The sequence below is a fragment of the Plectropomus leopardus genome, chromosome 3 (genome assembly GCF_008729295.1).
Source record: "Plectropomus leopardus isolate mb chromosome 3, YSFRI_Pleo_2.0, whole genome shotgun sequence".
NCBI classification, from domain to species: Eukaryota; Metazoa; Chordata; class Actinopteri; order Perciformes; family Serranidae; genus Plectropomus; species Plectropomus leopardus.
In genome coordinates this window covers 16293363-16311125 of record NC_056465.1, presented here as the reverse complement: position 1 = coordinate 16311125, position 17763 = coordinate 16293363, and the positions used below count along the sequence as shown (strand labels likewise).

The 17763-nt window shown below is 39.6% G+C and overlaps 1 protein-coding gene across 4 annotated transcripts in view; it reads right to left on the bottom strand.

Moving 5' to 3' along the window:
- The window catches only part of mast3b (microtubule associated serine/threonine kinase 3b), a 41076-nt gene extending 27327 nt beyond the window's left edge, over positions 1-13749 (bottom strand). For 2 of the 4 annotated variants that reach the window (XM_042515531.1, XM_042515538.1), the window contains exons 1-3: positions 13457-13749; positions 10856-10945; positions 1218-1306 (exon numbers count right to left, since the gene is read on the bottom strand). In XM_042515531.1, the coding sequence (XP_042371465.1) occupies positions 1218-1306; positions 10856-10945; positions 13457-13503 (226 nt within the window). In that variant the 5' untranslated portion in view covers positions 13504-13749. Of the gene's footprint in view, positions 1-1217; positions 1307-5501; positions 5942-10855; positions 10946-13456 lie in introns of those variants that run through there. The other 2 variants (XM_042515545.1, XM_042515553.1) reach the window with 1 other exon arrangement.
- Between the last annotated feature and the right edge of the window lie 4014 nt (positions 13750-17763).

Genomic DNA, 17763 nt, shown 5'->3' with positions numbered 1-17763 from the left:
AAGTAGAAAAGGTGAAAAGGGGTTTGTCTTTTTGAATAATTTAAGTTTAGTGTTAAAGATTAAAGCTTCAATCCTAATTGCACCTTTATTTTCTTCATGAACAATAATTTCCCATCTGTAGATCATCGTCATTCCATCTTTTTCTGCTCTTCCCTCAGTTTCATTCTGCATCCCCTAAACCTGACCAATAAACACCACACAAACCTGCACTGAAATTATATTTAGATTTCATTAGTGCCACTTCACTCTGAGTACTTTGAGTATTATCAGTGTCTTTGACAAATCCAGTGTGTCATATTTTTAACTTCTCAGCTGAGAACGTAGTTAATGCCTGCTGTTTGATGGCAGGCGTGCTTCAGGTCATCTGAATATATCTGAATATACTGCAGTGTCAACCTGCACTATACTGGCTATGGAGCGGCTTAATCAAGCTTAATCTTGCATTGCGTGAGCGTGTGGCAAGGCAAGGTGCCCTACAGCTTACAAACAACGTGAGCGCAGCTGAGACTTAAACAAAACACGCTACAAGAGTGACGTGTTAATTTGCAACTTCATTTGATGTCATTTATCAAACACAGGGAAATTGTATGTTTGCATACTGCCAAATGCTACATTCAAATAACTAGCACAAAATGTGCATTCACATCAAGCTCACAATTTCCTTCAGTATCAAACACTAGGAATGTGGACTGATACTATTAGCAATATCTCAATCTGTTCTTAAACTGTATGGACACAAGCAGACGCCCAGATGAGTCCATACTGCTGAGTTTAAATAAAAAGAGCTGATATCTGACTGGTTTCATCAACAACCACCTGCAGACACCAGGATATCTGACAATGCAGGGTAACAAGAGTAGTATGGGAAAAAATGCATGTCGGTGTCGATATGTTTCTTCAGGGCACGGTTTAAATACAAACCAGACAGTCATGTTTTCAGTTTAATTTAAGGCCATGGCACCATACATCCGTTTATACATTTTTGAGGCAGGATTATGCAAGAGTTTGTAAAAAACAATGTAAACCTGCACAATGATACCAATTATTTTAGCTTCTATTTGCACTTGTGTCTATTTGATTGGCTAATGCAACATGTTGCTAAAAGACACTGCAGCTGAAATAGAGCCAATTCCAATTTTAACATGTTTCTTTGCAGCAGTGCTTTTGTTGGGGCCTGTTGGGATTAAAAGGATACCAAACGTTGCAGTGGATCTTACCAGTGTGGAGTGAGAGCGGGGAGAGTGGCCTGGACAGCGTGGGTGAGGGCGACCCGACACCGAGGCTCTTCCTGTTGCTGCTGCGACAGCTGGAGCAAAAACAGGAAAAAAAGACAGAAGTCAACATACTGCCAGCGTCATCATCACACACATCACTCATCTGCACCTCTCATCACTATCTGCATGACATCTCTGTAGTTGTTTTTATGACTTGTGAGCCATTTAAATCTGCCAAAAAAACAACAATTAAAAACACTTAAAACAGCCTCCCATTGGTCACATGGTCAAAAATTTGCAGGTTATTAACATCATTCTATGAAGCTATTTTACCATATAGACTGCAAGGTTTCTGTTACAGTCATTATCAATGCCATACAGATCCTTCTGCACAACATTGTTTTACTTCTTATCGTTATTTTTCTGATAAGTTTCTTCTAAAAGTTATCATTGTCTCACATCTAGAATAAGATGATATGAACAACCTAAAACTGTCACTTGCCGCAGCTGGTATCTTAGCACAGGAGGAAACTATTTACTGGGAACTTATTATTGCTTGTTTTCATCTATTAACAGTTAAACTGAGCAATGAGACACTCTAGAGAGAAAATAACCTGGTGTGTTCCTTTCAGCTGAGTGCAATCATTTTGGCTTATCAACCCATAATTACATGTTTGACTCATGCAAGGCTTCAGCGGGCGTTTATATGGAAGTGTGTGTTTGTGTGTGTATTGAGCAGCAGGTTGAGGACACAAAAGACCATTTATGACAGTGCAACACTGGGTAGACACTTTCAATGTTATTTTTCTTCCACAATTGAATTCACTGTTAATTTTTTTTTATAATTTCATAATTGTATTATATTGTTTTATTCAGTTAGATTTTAGTTTTGCAATTTATTTCATTTTATTTATATCTTTTACTTATTTATTAGAGGCCTATTTTAGTTTTGGGCCTATTTATTTTTGAAAAAAGTATTTTACATAGCATTATAGTTTTGTGTTTTGTTTTGTGGGGGGTTTTTTGTTGTTTTTTTAGGGGACTGGCATACATCGAAACCAAATTGTTTCAGCTCATTTCTAAGTTTATTTAGTTTTTATTTTAAATAATTATCTCAAACAGTTAACAAACAGGGCTGTTGGGGACTTTCCTGATTTTCAGACAAGCGTTGAGACAGGTCTTTTAAAGACCAAACCTGTGCAAACCAGTTTACCTTTAAAGGGATTCTGCAGGTAAACAAGGGTGTGCACAATGATCCTTAACTACACAGCCAGCACTGACAATACCACACTGGCACAAGACAACAGAACATAGTCTTTTGTGCAGAGATACGCATATAAATAGCTTTTTTTCCCCTACTCAATTATGGGGCTGCAACTGACCATTATTTTCTTAAACATTACTTTTTTTATAAACTGATTAATAGTTTGTTATATGAGATTTTTTTTAAAAAATGTGAAAAAATGATGATTACAACATTGCGGAGCCCAAGGTGATGTCTTCACATTTTTCATTTTATCTGACCAACAGCTGAAAACCTAAAGATATTCAGTTTATCATCAGATTTTGTTAAAAGAGAAGCAGAAAAATCCTGCCAGTACAGAATGTGTAGCAAGTTTCACTTTGTTTTGGCGTGAATAATGACTGAACGTCAATATACTATGAAAATAGTTGGAAATATTTTTTTTTCAGCTCTATTCAATAAATGATATTCAAGGTTTCAGTCAAAAGCTGAGTGCTAGGCTTCATATCGCCTGCTCCTCGTCTTTTTCTAGTCTTTCTCAGTCAGCATCAGAATCTGTCTCAGTAAGTACACTCTGACAGTCTGATGTAACATATTACACAAGTTTGTCGCATCTAAAAAAAATACAAAACTGCAGTACACTTACACCATTGCCACAACAACAGTTACAATGATTTGAATTCAAATGCCATCACAACACAACGTATGATCCAGTTCAATTTCAGTTATTAACCACAAGCAGACCAAAAGTTTGTGAACATCCTTTAAATGTGTTTCTGCAGTTACCAAAAATGCACACTTTATGAAAGTAGTACAGATGGGGCTTATGATACTTAGTAAGAAGAACTGAGATTTCTTTGTCTCTGCCCACTGAGATTTTACTCCACAGATGAGATTATTTCCGCCTTCAGAGCAGCTCTGCCTTGAGAGATGTTTATGTAACTACAACTGTAATCTGCAGGCAAATGCAGGACACAGCAGCGTGGCTGTGTCAGCTGAAGGGGGAGACTGATGAGAGCCAAAATACAAAGAGGAAACCTCCTGTCAACAGACTCAAGGCTGAGGGGAGTGTGTGCACCGACAGCAACAGCAGGAACAGCTTGAGCTACAGATGTCCAAGACTCTGTGTGTGTGTGTGTGTGTGTGTGTGTGTGTGTGTGTGTGTGTGTGTAAAGGGTGGGTGGGAGTGTTAGATAATCCTCTGGTCCTGAAAAGAGGGGGCAAACTTCGACCAATAACGTTGAACCAAGTAGATTTCACTTTGACACCAGGGTGAACCATATGCAATAATACTGAAATGATTATTCAATAAATGAACTATTACACTGACAGATAAGTGGATGACTATTTTCATAATCAATTCAGCAAAAGTGCTTCGTGCTTGTCTGGTTCCAGCACCTGAAGTATTTGCAGTTTTTCTCTTATGTATAGTCCATAAATTAAATATCTTTGCGTTTTTGACTGTTTGTTGGACAAAACAACACATTAGAAGACACTGGGCTCTGGGGAATTGCTTTTCCTAATGTTATACAGGAATAATCTAGAGAGTAACTGGTTTCAGCCCTAAAAGGCCAAATATTTGCAGTTTTCCTCTGATTTATAGCTCATAAATTGAATATCTTTGAATTGTGAACTGTTTGTTGGACAAAACAAGTAATCTGAAGACCCCAAGCACTGGGAAATGGCAATTTATGACATTAACAAAATCAATCTAGAAAATATTTAATGACTGGTTGCAGCTCTAAATATTTTAAATACTTCCAGTTTTCTCTGTTTTATAACCCATTAATTGCACATCTTTAACATTTTGGACTGTTTCACAAAACAAGTTTTGAAGATCCAAAGCTCTGGGAAATTGTGATTTCGGTCACTTTATATACCACAAGATTAATCTAGAAAATAATCAGCAGTTTCATCTAGAAGATGATTGGTTGCAGCTCTAAAAATTTCACACATTTGCAGTTTTTTCCTCTGTTGTATAAGCCATAAATTGACTGTCATAGATTTTTGGACTGTTGGTTGGACGAAAACATAATTTGAAGACCCCAGGGTCAAGGAAACTGCAATTTCTGATGTTTTATAGACCGCAAGATTAATCCAGAAAACATTAGTTGCAGCACCAGAAACGTTTAATATTTCTTTTCTCTCCGTTTCCAGCTTCCAAATGTGAAGATTTGGTTTTTTTTCCTGGGTTTTTTCTTCACCCAATTGCAAATTGAATATCTTTGGCTGTTGGTCAGACAAAACCAGTAATCTAAGGACATTACCTACTATTTCTGACATTATATAGACATAAATGAGATATAAACTAATAATTTAAACAATAAGCCATAGGCCATCATGAAGAGGCTGCACTTCAGTTCATATAGCATGGTGGCCTTTATCAGGCCGTGAACAGCTGCAGGGTTTATCTACAATCATCTAACAGTAAACATGAGAAACAGTTAACTCTGACCCCCAGGCACCGACTATTATCACACCTATACCCACCAACATAAACACACAGAGGTGCAAATATGGGTTTTCTTTCATATAAAAAACGTTTTGTGTCTTTATTTTATTTATCTAGGTGTGAGACTGTGAGTCAATGCACGCAGTTGTACAGTATGTGTGAACTGCAAACTGCACCCACAGTTTGGCTCCATGTACTGTAATGCAACATCAAATTTAAACAAAGAAAGCGGAGGAAAAAAACTCTATTGTGTCTGACATTAGAGACATTAAGTTGAGAATATTCATTAAAGGGCAGATATTGTCAGTACACTGTATTATCTGCTCTCAGTTAAGTTATTTTCTGGACAAAGCTTGTGAATCAACACAAATACATGCTGAACAAACACAGGATTAACGTAAACTGGAGCAATCAGCTTTCTGAGAGGAGCTAGCTTATTTGGGGTTTAAACCTAAAGACGAAAAAAATACTACTGAAGAAGAACAGCTGCAACCAATAAATGATATATGACAGCATCTTTACATTAAAAAAAAAGTCAAAAGAAACCGATAAACTAGCTTCAGTTTTAACCTCCAAATCCAAACTCCTGTACCTTTTTGACCGCTTCAGCAACGCTCCCGGAACAAAATGGGACTTGTTCTGGTGTGGCACCGCAGACCAGTGACTTGGATCCGACATGCTGGTGGATTTCCTTGCATTTATTCACCAGTTTCGAAGTTCATTTCAGAAAACATAAGCTGGTCTCGATGTGAAACCCGCTCCCCCTGCTGCTGCTGCTGCTGCTGCTGCTCTCCCCACCATCGCCTCCCGTCTTCGGCGGTTCCTTTTGTATTCTGTCTGCCTCGTGCAATCCCAACGGCTCCGGAGATGCCGTTACATCCTCCGCGCGGGTCTGTCGTCGCGGTCTCTCCCCGGAAACATCACCTCCATGGCGGGTTGAATGGTGTGTGTAACACGGTCCACACAGAAGCAGCGGTACACTTAAGTTTGTCCAAACAGACGCTGCTGGTTGCGTGTGTGTCCGTGTGAGCGAGCTGCTACAGCCTGGTGCTGCGTTCAGTTGCTGCTCGTAATTTCTCACGGCTGCAACTAACCACTTTTTTTTTTAACAGCGATCATCAAAAGAATGGGCAATTCACAAAAGCCCAATGTGACAACTTCAAATAACTTATTTTGCCTGTGCAGCAGTCTAAAGGCACATTTTATTTAATTTTCAATGCCATAAAACCGAAAAAAACCCAGCAAGTTTTCACATTTATAAATCTAAAACCAGCAAAATGTAGACATTTCTGCTTGAGAGATGACTTTCTTTTTTGATGTATTTTTTGTCTTTTTTTAACAAATAAAATGAAATAATAACCAACTCTGACAAAAATCTACACCCATACATGCACACATATGTTAACAAGCCCAAAAAGCATAAAAAAAACAGAAGGAAAGAAAGCATGAAATAATAATAGTAAAACAAAATGCTGGGGGCATGCTACATTTCTTCCCAAAAGATGTGATGTGGTTTTAATGGTCAATAAAAGGTTGCCAAATTTTGTCAAATTTCCCTTCATGTTTTTTCAGAGCTAATTTGATTTTTTCTAGCTCCAGGTATTTCGTTTAATCTCTCATAAGTTTTATATGTGTTGGTTCTGTCTTCCATTTTCAAATAAATAAGATCAATATTTGTGCCAGTAAATTGCTTATTCTAAAGTAACAAAAACACTGCAATTATTATTTTTAGGTGATTTTAAACTAATGAAATTAGTTTAGTAATCAATATTATAAATATTACATGTATTTCTTCTGATAAATGCCCTTTAAACCTACACACTGGACCTTTAAAATGGGATATTTTTGCAGTATGTAGTCTGCAGTTTTAGTGGAACCCTGCAGACACTTTGGCCGCAGTGTAATCAGCTTTAGGACCATCACCACTTTATTTATACGTTCATTGGGATGCAAAGATGTGTGGATTACCCACACAACATAAGGGACTAATAACTTAATAATTTCAACTGTAATATATGCCTGTTTTAAAGCAGTTTACTTTAACAGCAGCTAAAATACTAACATACTTTTTAACACAGCAAAGGAGAGTAGACCAAAGACTTAAGGCTGCTGAAGATTGTAGGGGTTAAACTAAGCCCCGAACAATGGTTACTCCTACTTTGCTCAAGTGCTACAAAACTACAAGAAGCTGAACATGGCCAGTCCTCAAAGAAACCTTGTTTCTGGGTAACATTTTGACTACTCACAGGTTGCATTAGTTGGACAACACAGCTGAGTGGCAGAGATGGTGATAGTTCTACTCTGTTCCTGTTTTTCAGCAGGGTCAAAATAGAGCTTATAATACAGTTATCTCCTTCTATAAGGGTACAGAGGACATGTACATCCATACAAGAGTTAATAGTTGAATTTAAAAATCAGGAACTAAAAACTGTGGTCCAATGCTATGATTAAGTGTAAGTAACAGGCTGTGTGAATTTGACTGAGCAATGTTGATATTTTAAGCTACTTCTCACTTTTTCACATGACCTGGTTGCAAAAGTTACACACAATGCACTGCATCACTCTAGTTGCCTGTTTTGAGACATTGCCAAATTATTATTATTATTGTTGTTCATGTTGTTTTTGTGAAAGGGAGCCTGAATTTATACATTTAGAAAAACATGACACTTTGCAAGAACAATCTTTACTTACAGTATAATGTTAAAAAATGTTATTTTCATTGTACAGTCCCTGATGTAATGTTTGGTTGTGCAGTCAAGCTGCAAAATAATTGGTCAAAGTTAATAACAGTCAGAAACATTGCCTTAGAAACTGTTTTCACATTTATCTCCTTGGTAACTCACTCACACTGCAATTTCCTACAGAACCTAAAAGCAGCTTAAGATATTGTTGGGTTATACCATGAGGTGTCTAGTAAAGGGTAGGATCTCCGCCAAACTTTGAAACAGTGGTACAATCCAATGCATATAGTGCCTCTAGTGCTCACGTATAGCCTATTAATACCCTTTGTGTATATGCATTTTTATTTTAGCTAATAAAGTGCAAACATCATCAGTGTAGGGCTTTATACTGTAGGTAAAATGCTTTATTTGTACCAGCATACAAAATGAAGATAAATATGTTTAATTTAAGTCATGCTACAATATAATAGGTCAAAGTTAATAACAGTCAGAAACATTATTATTATTACTATGCATCTGAATGATATCGCGCTTTCCTCAGATGATCCTCACATTTGCATTTGCAACTTCAAATAATAATATTAAAAAATAACATTATTATTTGATGTTATCAGCAGTAGAATCAACCCCATTGTGTCCTCTGCCCTGCAACAGTTCCAGCACCTCGCCAAGACCACACAGATTTCTTGAGCAGTATGAATCCATCTTCTAGATTCCTGATTATTAAGTTTAAAATGTTCTTGAGGCAATTCATCGAAACAGTTAAACAGTTCCCCGATGTCTTGTAGTGTAATATAGTCTCCTTGTCCCTCCTAAATAGGTCTTTAGTCTTCTTTGTCCCATTAAGGTTTGTTTGTGCATCAGACAGCCAGGTCACAAAGGCAAAAAAGGTCACTTCTGACTTTAGACATTTCAGTGTCACTTTTGACTGGGTCTTGACTTTTGAGTGGAATTGTAAGTGGCTGACTCACTCCTACTTTGCAAACTCAGTGTATCTCAAACTCAGATGATCCTCACATTTGCATTTGCATCTGCATGGTCAGGTAACATCATGATAATCTGCTACAGCTGTACATCAGCAGTAGGCAGCTGAGGTCATCAGTTTATCATTTAGTAGTTACATCTCACACAAGCCTAAAGGTGATTGCACCGGTCTGATTAAGACCACTATGTTGTGGGAATTTTTTTTTTTTTTTAAAGCATTCAATTTTTTGTCTGCATTTGATTTTACAATATCTTAAAATTGATGTAACGCATTTCATGCCTTTCGTGGGGTGTACATCTGCTACATAAATGTGCCATAATAATGTGATGACAAAAGTTATATGTCATCCTCTTCCCTTTTCAATTAATGCCATTAAGACAAACCTCAACACAGTCAGTGTATCAAAATCAAAGAATGATGCCAAGAAGCAATTTACTTGCATACAAATATAGAATCTGATGCAAGAGAGTGAACATGTTTCTGGATGGTGAAACAACACAGAAGCGTCTCAAATGGAAAATGCTGTGAAGAGTGATGCCAACAAATGTGCAATCTGCCATCCTGTCGCATCAGATTACTTAAGCCTGTGTGAAGACTGCGTTGTGTGAGGGAATTTATGTGTACTGCATTTGATTTTTGCATTAAAAATGTGCTCCCTTTTTTTCAACAGAGCAAATGGGATTCATCACTGTGCAGTGTGTGGTGTGACAGCCTAGCACTGCTCACACATCCAGAAACATGCTGGATGCTGCTGCCTCTGTTTGCAGTGTTGCTTTCCTCTATAGCACCCAGCACCGTTGCCAAGCAACCCACATAGACTTAGAGACAACTAATAAATGATGGGTGTTCACTGGCGAATCAGAAGCACCTTAATATACAAAAAACAACTCAGACTTAGTACATATTTCCTTTTTCTCCCTAATTATTCCATTTATTCCTCACTTTTTTTTGAAGTTATACTGTGGAATCTGTATTTGGAAAACCAATCAGCAGAAAAAACTGTTCATTTTACTACTTTTGTTTAATCTGTTTTTTTTAAAATGTTTTAAAGTTAATGTCACAAAACAACCTTAAAACATGGTCCATTTAGCAGGGGAAAGGATTTAATCATATCTCAGTGTTTTCTTTCTTTTCTTCGTTTGCTTCAGTTATCATATGATTACAGCTATTCAAATGACAAGATCTTGTGGTCCCAATGAAAGCACCAGAACGCCTACTAAATGGACCTTGCTAGGTTTTGTGGGGTTTTTTTTGTGTGATTATAAACAAATCTCCATTAAAAAATAGTGTTTAGTCACTAAATATTAGCATGTCTGCAACTCTCAGTCCAAAGCCCATTTGTTAGTTCTGAAACATAAATCTTAAAATAAAAAAATAAAAAAAACGAGGTAAAAATGTATGTTAATTTTTTCAAGAACTTCTTAAAACAGCTGGGCATTGTTTTTAGGAAATATAACTCAAACAGAAAAAAAACGGTTTATTTGTTGGAGACTAATTTCAGAAGCAGATTATTACACATTTGGTACTGTAGTGAGTATTTGCTGTAGCGGTACTGTGTATGAGGGACTGAGTCAAAATAAACTAGAGTGTCCATGTTCAGTTATATATATTTTTGGAAAAACTTAGCCTTATCAGAGTTCAGCTACACAGACAATATTTGTTATATGAAACAGTTAGTTGTTTTTTTGGTGAACTGACTCAATGATAAGGGATTTTTTTTAATGGTAATTAACATGTTCCTTCCAATGAATGTATATTAAGATGGAGGACACATCTCCACCTTCTTCCTGTGTACAAAAATGAAGCTAAAATATCCTGAATACAGCCAATGTCATCTTGCACTGGTGATGTCATTTGGAGCCAGTAGCCATCTCCGCAGTATTGACTTCCTGCACACATACGCATTTGACCAATCGCGAGCAATGCTATTGGACGTGAGCACACCGACTGACACACACAACTACAAATCATGTTGTTAAACCCCCTTTTTATAGCATCAAATAACTAACTAATTAAAACCAAACTTATAATTGAACATACATCAGAGTAACAAGAACTATCAAAATGACAAGAGCCATCTCTGCGAAAAACGTATTACAAGTGTTCTGTCCCATCCACTAACATGGAGGGGGTGGGTTTTATGACCTTTAATGCAACCAGGGGGCGTTCGAGATATTTTGCCTTCACCGTTAAAGAGCTGTCATGCCATTCATCTTTACTGTACGGTCTGTAATTCAGTACATAGAAACAGTTTGCATGTGGCTGGTCCATGTGACCTACCTCCAGGGATGAAGGGTTTGTAAAGGACTGCAGGGACTGCATGGGCTGCATGGGCTCAGGAGGGTGGGGCTCTGGCATGTGGGTGACAAACTGTAAGGCAAGACATGTTGGCATGGATTAATGAGCTGACTCAGCGCCTCAGCACACCGGCATCTGTCATCAGACAGCAACAGAGCTTCGGTTGAGGGCTAGCGGTTGATGATTGCCACTCGTTGGCAGATGAGAGGCAATCATCCACAGCCGATGGTGACAGACACTCACCAACTGTGTGCAGGGAGATGCTGCTGCCTTTCTGTTAGCGTTGTTTTTTACAGAGAGGATGGATGCAACACTGATTAGCTTTTGACCTTTTGTGAACTTTTACACCACAGGAAATTGGTAGCTGGGTGTTAACACACCAGAAAGGAAGTTTCACCGTCTTACATGTTCACATGTAATGGATGTAACATCTAATGCCTCCTTTCACAAAGTTAGGGAGTGTCTGACATCTGGCTACACAGTGTATGTTATGATGCTGATGCTTGACTTAATATCACCAAGAACAATACACACTGTGTTCCTATGCTCCCTACACAAAAGAAAATTCTCAGACTGTTCTTTTTTACAATAAATATCGTCTACCACCTTTGCATCAAAATATGCATGCTCATCCATCCTTAGGTCTGTATCTCTGTGGTGCTGACCCAGCACAGAACCTGCTCTCTATTGATTTTCCTGCTCAGATGGAAGCTCTGCCTTGTGGGCTCTACAGTACTGCTATTGTCTCAGTGCTGCAGAGGCTTCTCAGTGCTAAACACAGCACTGGCTACCAAAGCACTAATGAACGTGTTGTCATAGTAATGCAGAGAGGAAGGTAGCAAAAACAACTTGCACAAAGACTACTCATTCTGTAGTGTCGGCTCATAATTACATAACATATGTAAGTCATTACGTTGTGTTTCATCTTAACACGTTTTCTCTTTCAGACCCCAAAAACCAAAGCTCTCGATGGTGCTTGAGTGAGTAATCGCTTCCATTTTGCATTTCCATTTTGTTGACACTTCACGGACACTACTGAGTGTAAATTGAGTAGAAAATATCAGACTGACTCAATGGTGACATTCACGCTGAATTTGTGATGTTCAGGTAGACTGAAATTAAGTGCATTGGCAGCTAAAACCTTTCAGTGGCAAGGTAGCAGCAGGATGTCTTAACTGAAAAACAACAACCATGGCAAGCAAATTTATATTTGTATCAGCATATTCCAAGATACTTCAATCGTATTGCTGCACCTCAAATCAAGGATGCTGCTCTGAGATACCTTTCCTCAACATGTGCATCTTCCAAAAAGTTAGTACTTGCAAAGCACAGTTCTATGTGTTAAATATACACCTGAATACAAGCAATTTTATGCCATGCTTATAATTCTTAAGCCCATCCTGAAACCTGTAGATCTATTTCAGGCAGATATGCATCTGGATCAACAGCTACCAGTAAAACCCTGGACCCCTCCCTGCTCTCCAAGCGAGAAACCTCCTCTGTATCTCTGCGCAGGAGCAGCTAAAAGCCTAAAAATGAAACAAAAACAGAGCATGCTCTGCTGAGATGTTCCATGGAGGAGGCAGACGGATGGATCAGAGAATGGGGATGTGAGCGGGGAGCTCCTACGCCTTATGGATCAGTATCTAGTGGGCAGCACGTACCCCCTCCCTCCCTCCCTTCGTCGTTGCTTCCCCATAAAAAAAAAAAGAGAGGCTACATTCACTCTGGAGGAAGAGTGGGTGGATATAAGACTGCAGCCATGTCCTTTGATGGAGATAGGTTGGCAATTATATGGAAATAAAATATCTGTTCTCATAAAGACTGTTTGCCAGTCTTGGTGCTGTGAGGGGGAGCATGTGATTCATGCAGGAATCATGGACTCCATGTGAGGTTTAAAAAAAAGGAGACAATAGCGCTGGGAACACACAACATCATGAGGAAAGAATTCACATTGTGGCATAAGCTGCACCTCTAGGTTAATCATTCGATCTGATTAAATTAAAAGATCGAAACTGAACAATGTTGAGACATTGAGAGAAAACTTTGCCCAAAACTTTAGACAGTTTGATGGTTTTACAAGTTTGTGCCATAGGAGTCAATGTTGGAAAGCTGGATTTCTCTTCAGCCTGTGTGAGTAAATTAGTTTAAAAATTAACAAGCGAGCAGGAAAACTGCCTATTTTGAGCTTGGGCTTTACTGATAATGCTGATAATACCTCTATTTCATAAGAAACGTACTGATGATGAAACACCTGTAACTTCTCTCATCTAATAAATGCAGTCATTACTTCAAAATGAAAAATACAAGCATAAACTGAAAGCTGTTAACTTGATAATGAAGCCTGAAGCAAACGCCTGAGAGAAAACATGACGGATTATTTGCATTTTCATCACCCTTAGCTGGCTTTTTTGATGAACTGATCGATGAAAAGGTATGTTTGTTGACATTGAGAAAGCGTCAAAAGATGAGCACATAAATACAATTATTCCACTGTTGGAACTTTAAAAAACAACAGTTTCACATGTCAGCTTCTAGTTTCACACCAACACCAGAGAATGAAAAATAAAAATCAGAACTTACTCCAGAGTCAGAGAGGGGATCTTCAGTTTATCTCGCCTCGACTTCATTCTTGTTGATCACCAAGCGGGGGCTTCTCTTACCACAGCGCGGCACCGATAGGTCTCACTGCCGGCTTCCAGCCACTCATCGCTGCTGTGGGTGACTAAAAATAACCCGTTTACCAGAGTATCGTTTAGCAGCGGCTTCAGCGGATTCCCGGTGAGATTTTTTTTTGTGGGGAACAGATACAAGAAAACAAATGACGCGCTCAGGCAGTTTTGTGCGTTTCGCCTCTCGTCTGTCTCCAAGGCGCACGCGAGAGCGACTGCCACAAAGCCGAGGGAGCGACGGGTCACCGCTAACCTCCATGTGACTGGTGGGGAGGGAGGGAGTGAGGGAGGGAGAAAAGGGGGGAGTCTATTGGAAGGGGTGGCTAAATCAATTTGGGCGGTGGGTGACAGTAAACACATGCGAGGTTGGGTGAGGACGAAGGGGGAAGTTGGTGTTGGGGTTTAGATGTGATTCATAAACATGATTTAAAATTGGAACACTTTCTGTTTTATTAAAGAGTCTCATTCTGTAAGATGTGTTTCTGTCATAGCCCATTTCATGTTTTTCAAGCTACTTATCAGTGTAATGCCAAGATGACACGACGCCAAAATAAAAGTTTGTACAGTTTGATGGGACGTCTGCTCCATCCATAAACCCATTAGCTCTGTCTGTGCAAAATGAAGCGGCAGAGCCGTGAACACTGGCAGACTGCTCGTCGTGATGAGGCTGGGGAATACCTCCGCTGTGACAGCTGCCACACATGATGCGTTTCTCACTCTCTGCCACTGCGCGCAACGTGTGTGTGTGTATTTGTGTGTGTGTCTTGGGGGGGGGCTAAGCCTTTATTTTCAGAGTGTGATATAGGAAACTATTAATTGCACGGACAGAGTCAATTTCCCCAGGGAATCTGTGTGTGTGTATTTGTGTGTGTGAGAGCGAGCGCGCCAAAGTTTGTACGTGCACGGGCATGCAGCGACCGTGCATGTGCAGCTAAATCACATTTCTGTGCGTCTGTTTTATTCCAGGCTCCTCGGGTCTATGCGCGCACGTGCGGACATGCGGATCTTACACGTTTTAACAGCATGCTGGAAAGTAAATGTGTTGAAGTGTGTGTGTGTGTGTGTGTGTGTGTGTGTGTGTGTTACTTTGTCTGTGTGTGTGCATGCTTGAAAGTCAATTCCCTTGTGCTCATACTGCAGGTGGGAGTGTGTGATGTCCAATAACTGCATACTTGAAAGTCAATTTGTGAGCATCTAATCTGTAGGCTCCATTTGTGTGTGAGTGGTCACTGTTTGCACCTCAGCTTGGTTTCTATGGTATGCCTGCATCTCCAATGGCAACCACTGACAGCGTTGACACCAGTGTCTTCCTGGTTGTTAGGGAGCTGGTGATGTTTTGCCTCGTTGCTAGGACATGGGCTCGATCCAAGCACAGAGACAGTGACCAGCCAGTGTGCTAACACATACACACATACACAAAGTCATGTTCCCATCATTTAAGAGCACATTACCTTGACTTACATTAATTGCCCAGACACTTACCCTGACCATTAACATCAATACTTGCCTAACTAACCCTAGTCCTAACCTTAGCCCAAGTCTTCGCCTTGAAATTTAATTATTAACCTTATGGGTACTTGCATTTTGGCTCCAAAGGGATCAAAAATCCCCACAATGTGTCTGTGTAAATAAATTAATGTCCCCACAATGTGAGAAATTCACAACTAAACACACACAGAATCAGTAGACTGTTAGATCAGTTAGATTTACTGGTATGCTGTTTGTTTACTTTGGGTGACATCATGGTAGCTATGTCCAGTCTATGATGCCATTATAATCGAATTGTTATTGGCAGTATTAGCATTTTGGTTCCAGTGAGCCCAAGCTGGTTTAGTGGTGAAACTTCTTTCATATTGTGGCAGCCTCTAGCTCAGTGAGTAGGGCGTGCACCCCATGAAGGCTGAGTTTTTAGCAGCAGCCCAGTTTCGATTCCGGCTTGCAATCATTTGCTGTGTGTTATCCCTGTTTTCTCTTCCCATTTCCAGTCACTCTCTAACTGCACTATAAAAAAGGTATGAAAAGCAAAAAAAAAAAAAAAAAAATCTTAAAGAAATAGAAAATAAATTTGCTCATGTGTTCTGTATCATTGTACTCCTCTCAACATACATTGGTATGTGGTTTACCTGAAAAGTAATGTAAATGACCTTAAAAGATAAATATATGATTTTGGCAAGGCCTAATTAATAGAGTGTAACACTAGGGCAAGCCAAGGACCCCATCTGGTGGCTTAGGTCTGTCCAGCTGTGTGATGTCTGGGCTTGGGCCACTGGTGGCATGGCAACAACAGTTGTGCTCTCCGCGCAGTGCTTTGTGGGAAACAGTTGGCAAGGCAGACGGGTCCAATGCATACTGAGGATTTTTTCAGAATCAGTATGACATTCGGGTATTTCTGTCGTACTGTGGATTTCGCTTTTGTTCGCATACTGCATACTACATACTACATTTTGACCAAATCAGTATGTACTGCTAATGTAGTAGGTGGTTTCGAACACAGCCTTACAGCAGGGAGCTTGTGGGAAAAGTGGGGACTCCAGAGAGGGGTAGGCAGGGCTCGTGGTCAAGGAGGAGGCAGAGTTGGTGTCAGGCAGGAAGCAGAGCAGATGAATCCAGTAGGAGCAGGCAGCGGGATCAACGAGGACAGGCGGGGAATTGATGTACCATCAGAACAAGAAACACCAGCGGCACTCACACTTCTAAAGACGGTCGGAGGAATGGGGACAAGAACCAGGAAGTACACAGGCAAAACTCGTGGTCAGAGACAGACCAGGGCAAAGATGAAGAGAGATGGTCAGAAGCAAGCCGAGTCAAAACCAGGAAAACAGTCAGAGTGTGAGTGCTGGAAGGTCAGGCATGGAAGCAAAGACAGTCTGAAAAAGAGTGAGTAGAGTGAGGCTGCTTAAATACTGGCTTGATTGGAGATGAAGAGAAGCTGGGAGCACCAAGTGGATATGATGAGGCTGATGAGGAGTGGCCGGATGGAGAGAGAGGTGGGGGTGGAGTAAGTGGAAAAAATCCCACAGCACCAGGAGAGAGGCACAGCAGACTGTTACAGAAGTCTTTTTTCTGCCCACCTGATGATCATAAGTTCAATATCCACTCTCTTTTACCTCTGTATTTGGTCTCAGCCAACTCCTGACGAAATATCTGGTTCTTAAACTGCCAAATTTTCCACTATGTTCAAAAGCTAGTCTCTAACTGTGTCTGTTGTTTGGTGCTGACCAGGTAGTGGGATTTTAAAGCTTTTTACTGGAAACAGATGCCTGTTAGGGCTATAAATGATGCCACGGGAGCCGTGAGAGTGAACCAAAAGAGTAAGGTTGTGGACCAGACAGCTAAACTAGGGGCCCAAGGGGAGCTGCAGATTCAGACAATAATTCTTTGAAGGGTCAATACTAACCATCCCTTTCACATTGTCACATGTTTTTGACATTGTCATTTGATAAGTTGTTATGAGAAAATAATCTCAAATGACAGCTTTAAGACTTTCAGGAAAAAACCAAAACAATCAGAAAACATTTAGACAATAAAGTTACTCACCACCTCTTCAAGCTTTCAGCCTTGATACCAAAAATGTAATTGCACAATTGCTTACATTATAGAAGATAGTGTATAGTATAATGCAACTATGTGGCGTGTTTCTCAGCTCGTTTAGTCATAGTAAACTGTTTAGAATAAAATTAACTGTGACAATGCTAAGCAACATGGCCTACAATGACACAAAACCAATACATGCATTTCTGCAACAACTAAATATCATGCCTGTTCCTTGACAAAGTTAAGTCTCTTTATGAGTCACATTAGACACAATAGCACTTTAAGTAATTTTGGGTGTAACAGCTGCCTTGTGTTTCAACCTTGAATATCTGAAGAAAGTCTAGTGATACAGTGCAATCACATGCACAGTCTATGGTCACATGTTTGGCTCCAGATGATAAGAAAACGTTGAATTATATGTTGCACAAACAAATAAATGAAATAGTGTTTTATATACAGGGTTGCAAGATCACAGATAGAATAATGAAAATTGTAAGACTGCATCACCTAGGTGTCTGAAACCACCTGTTGAACCTTAATGAGCAAAAAAAAGAGCCTGGTGTTTGTGTGTGTGTGTGTGTGGTGTTGGATGAATGGTGTATTGTGGTGATTGTGTCGCGGGGTTCCCATTCGTGATTGCTTGGTAATTGTTTTTTTAGAGCAGCATTTAATAGGAGAGTCGGT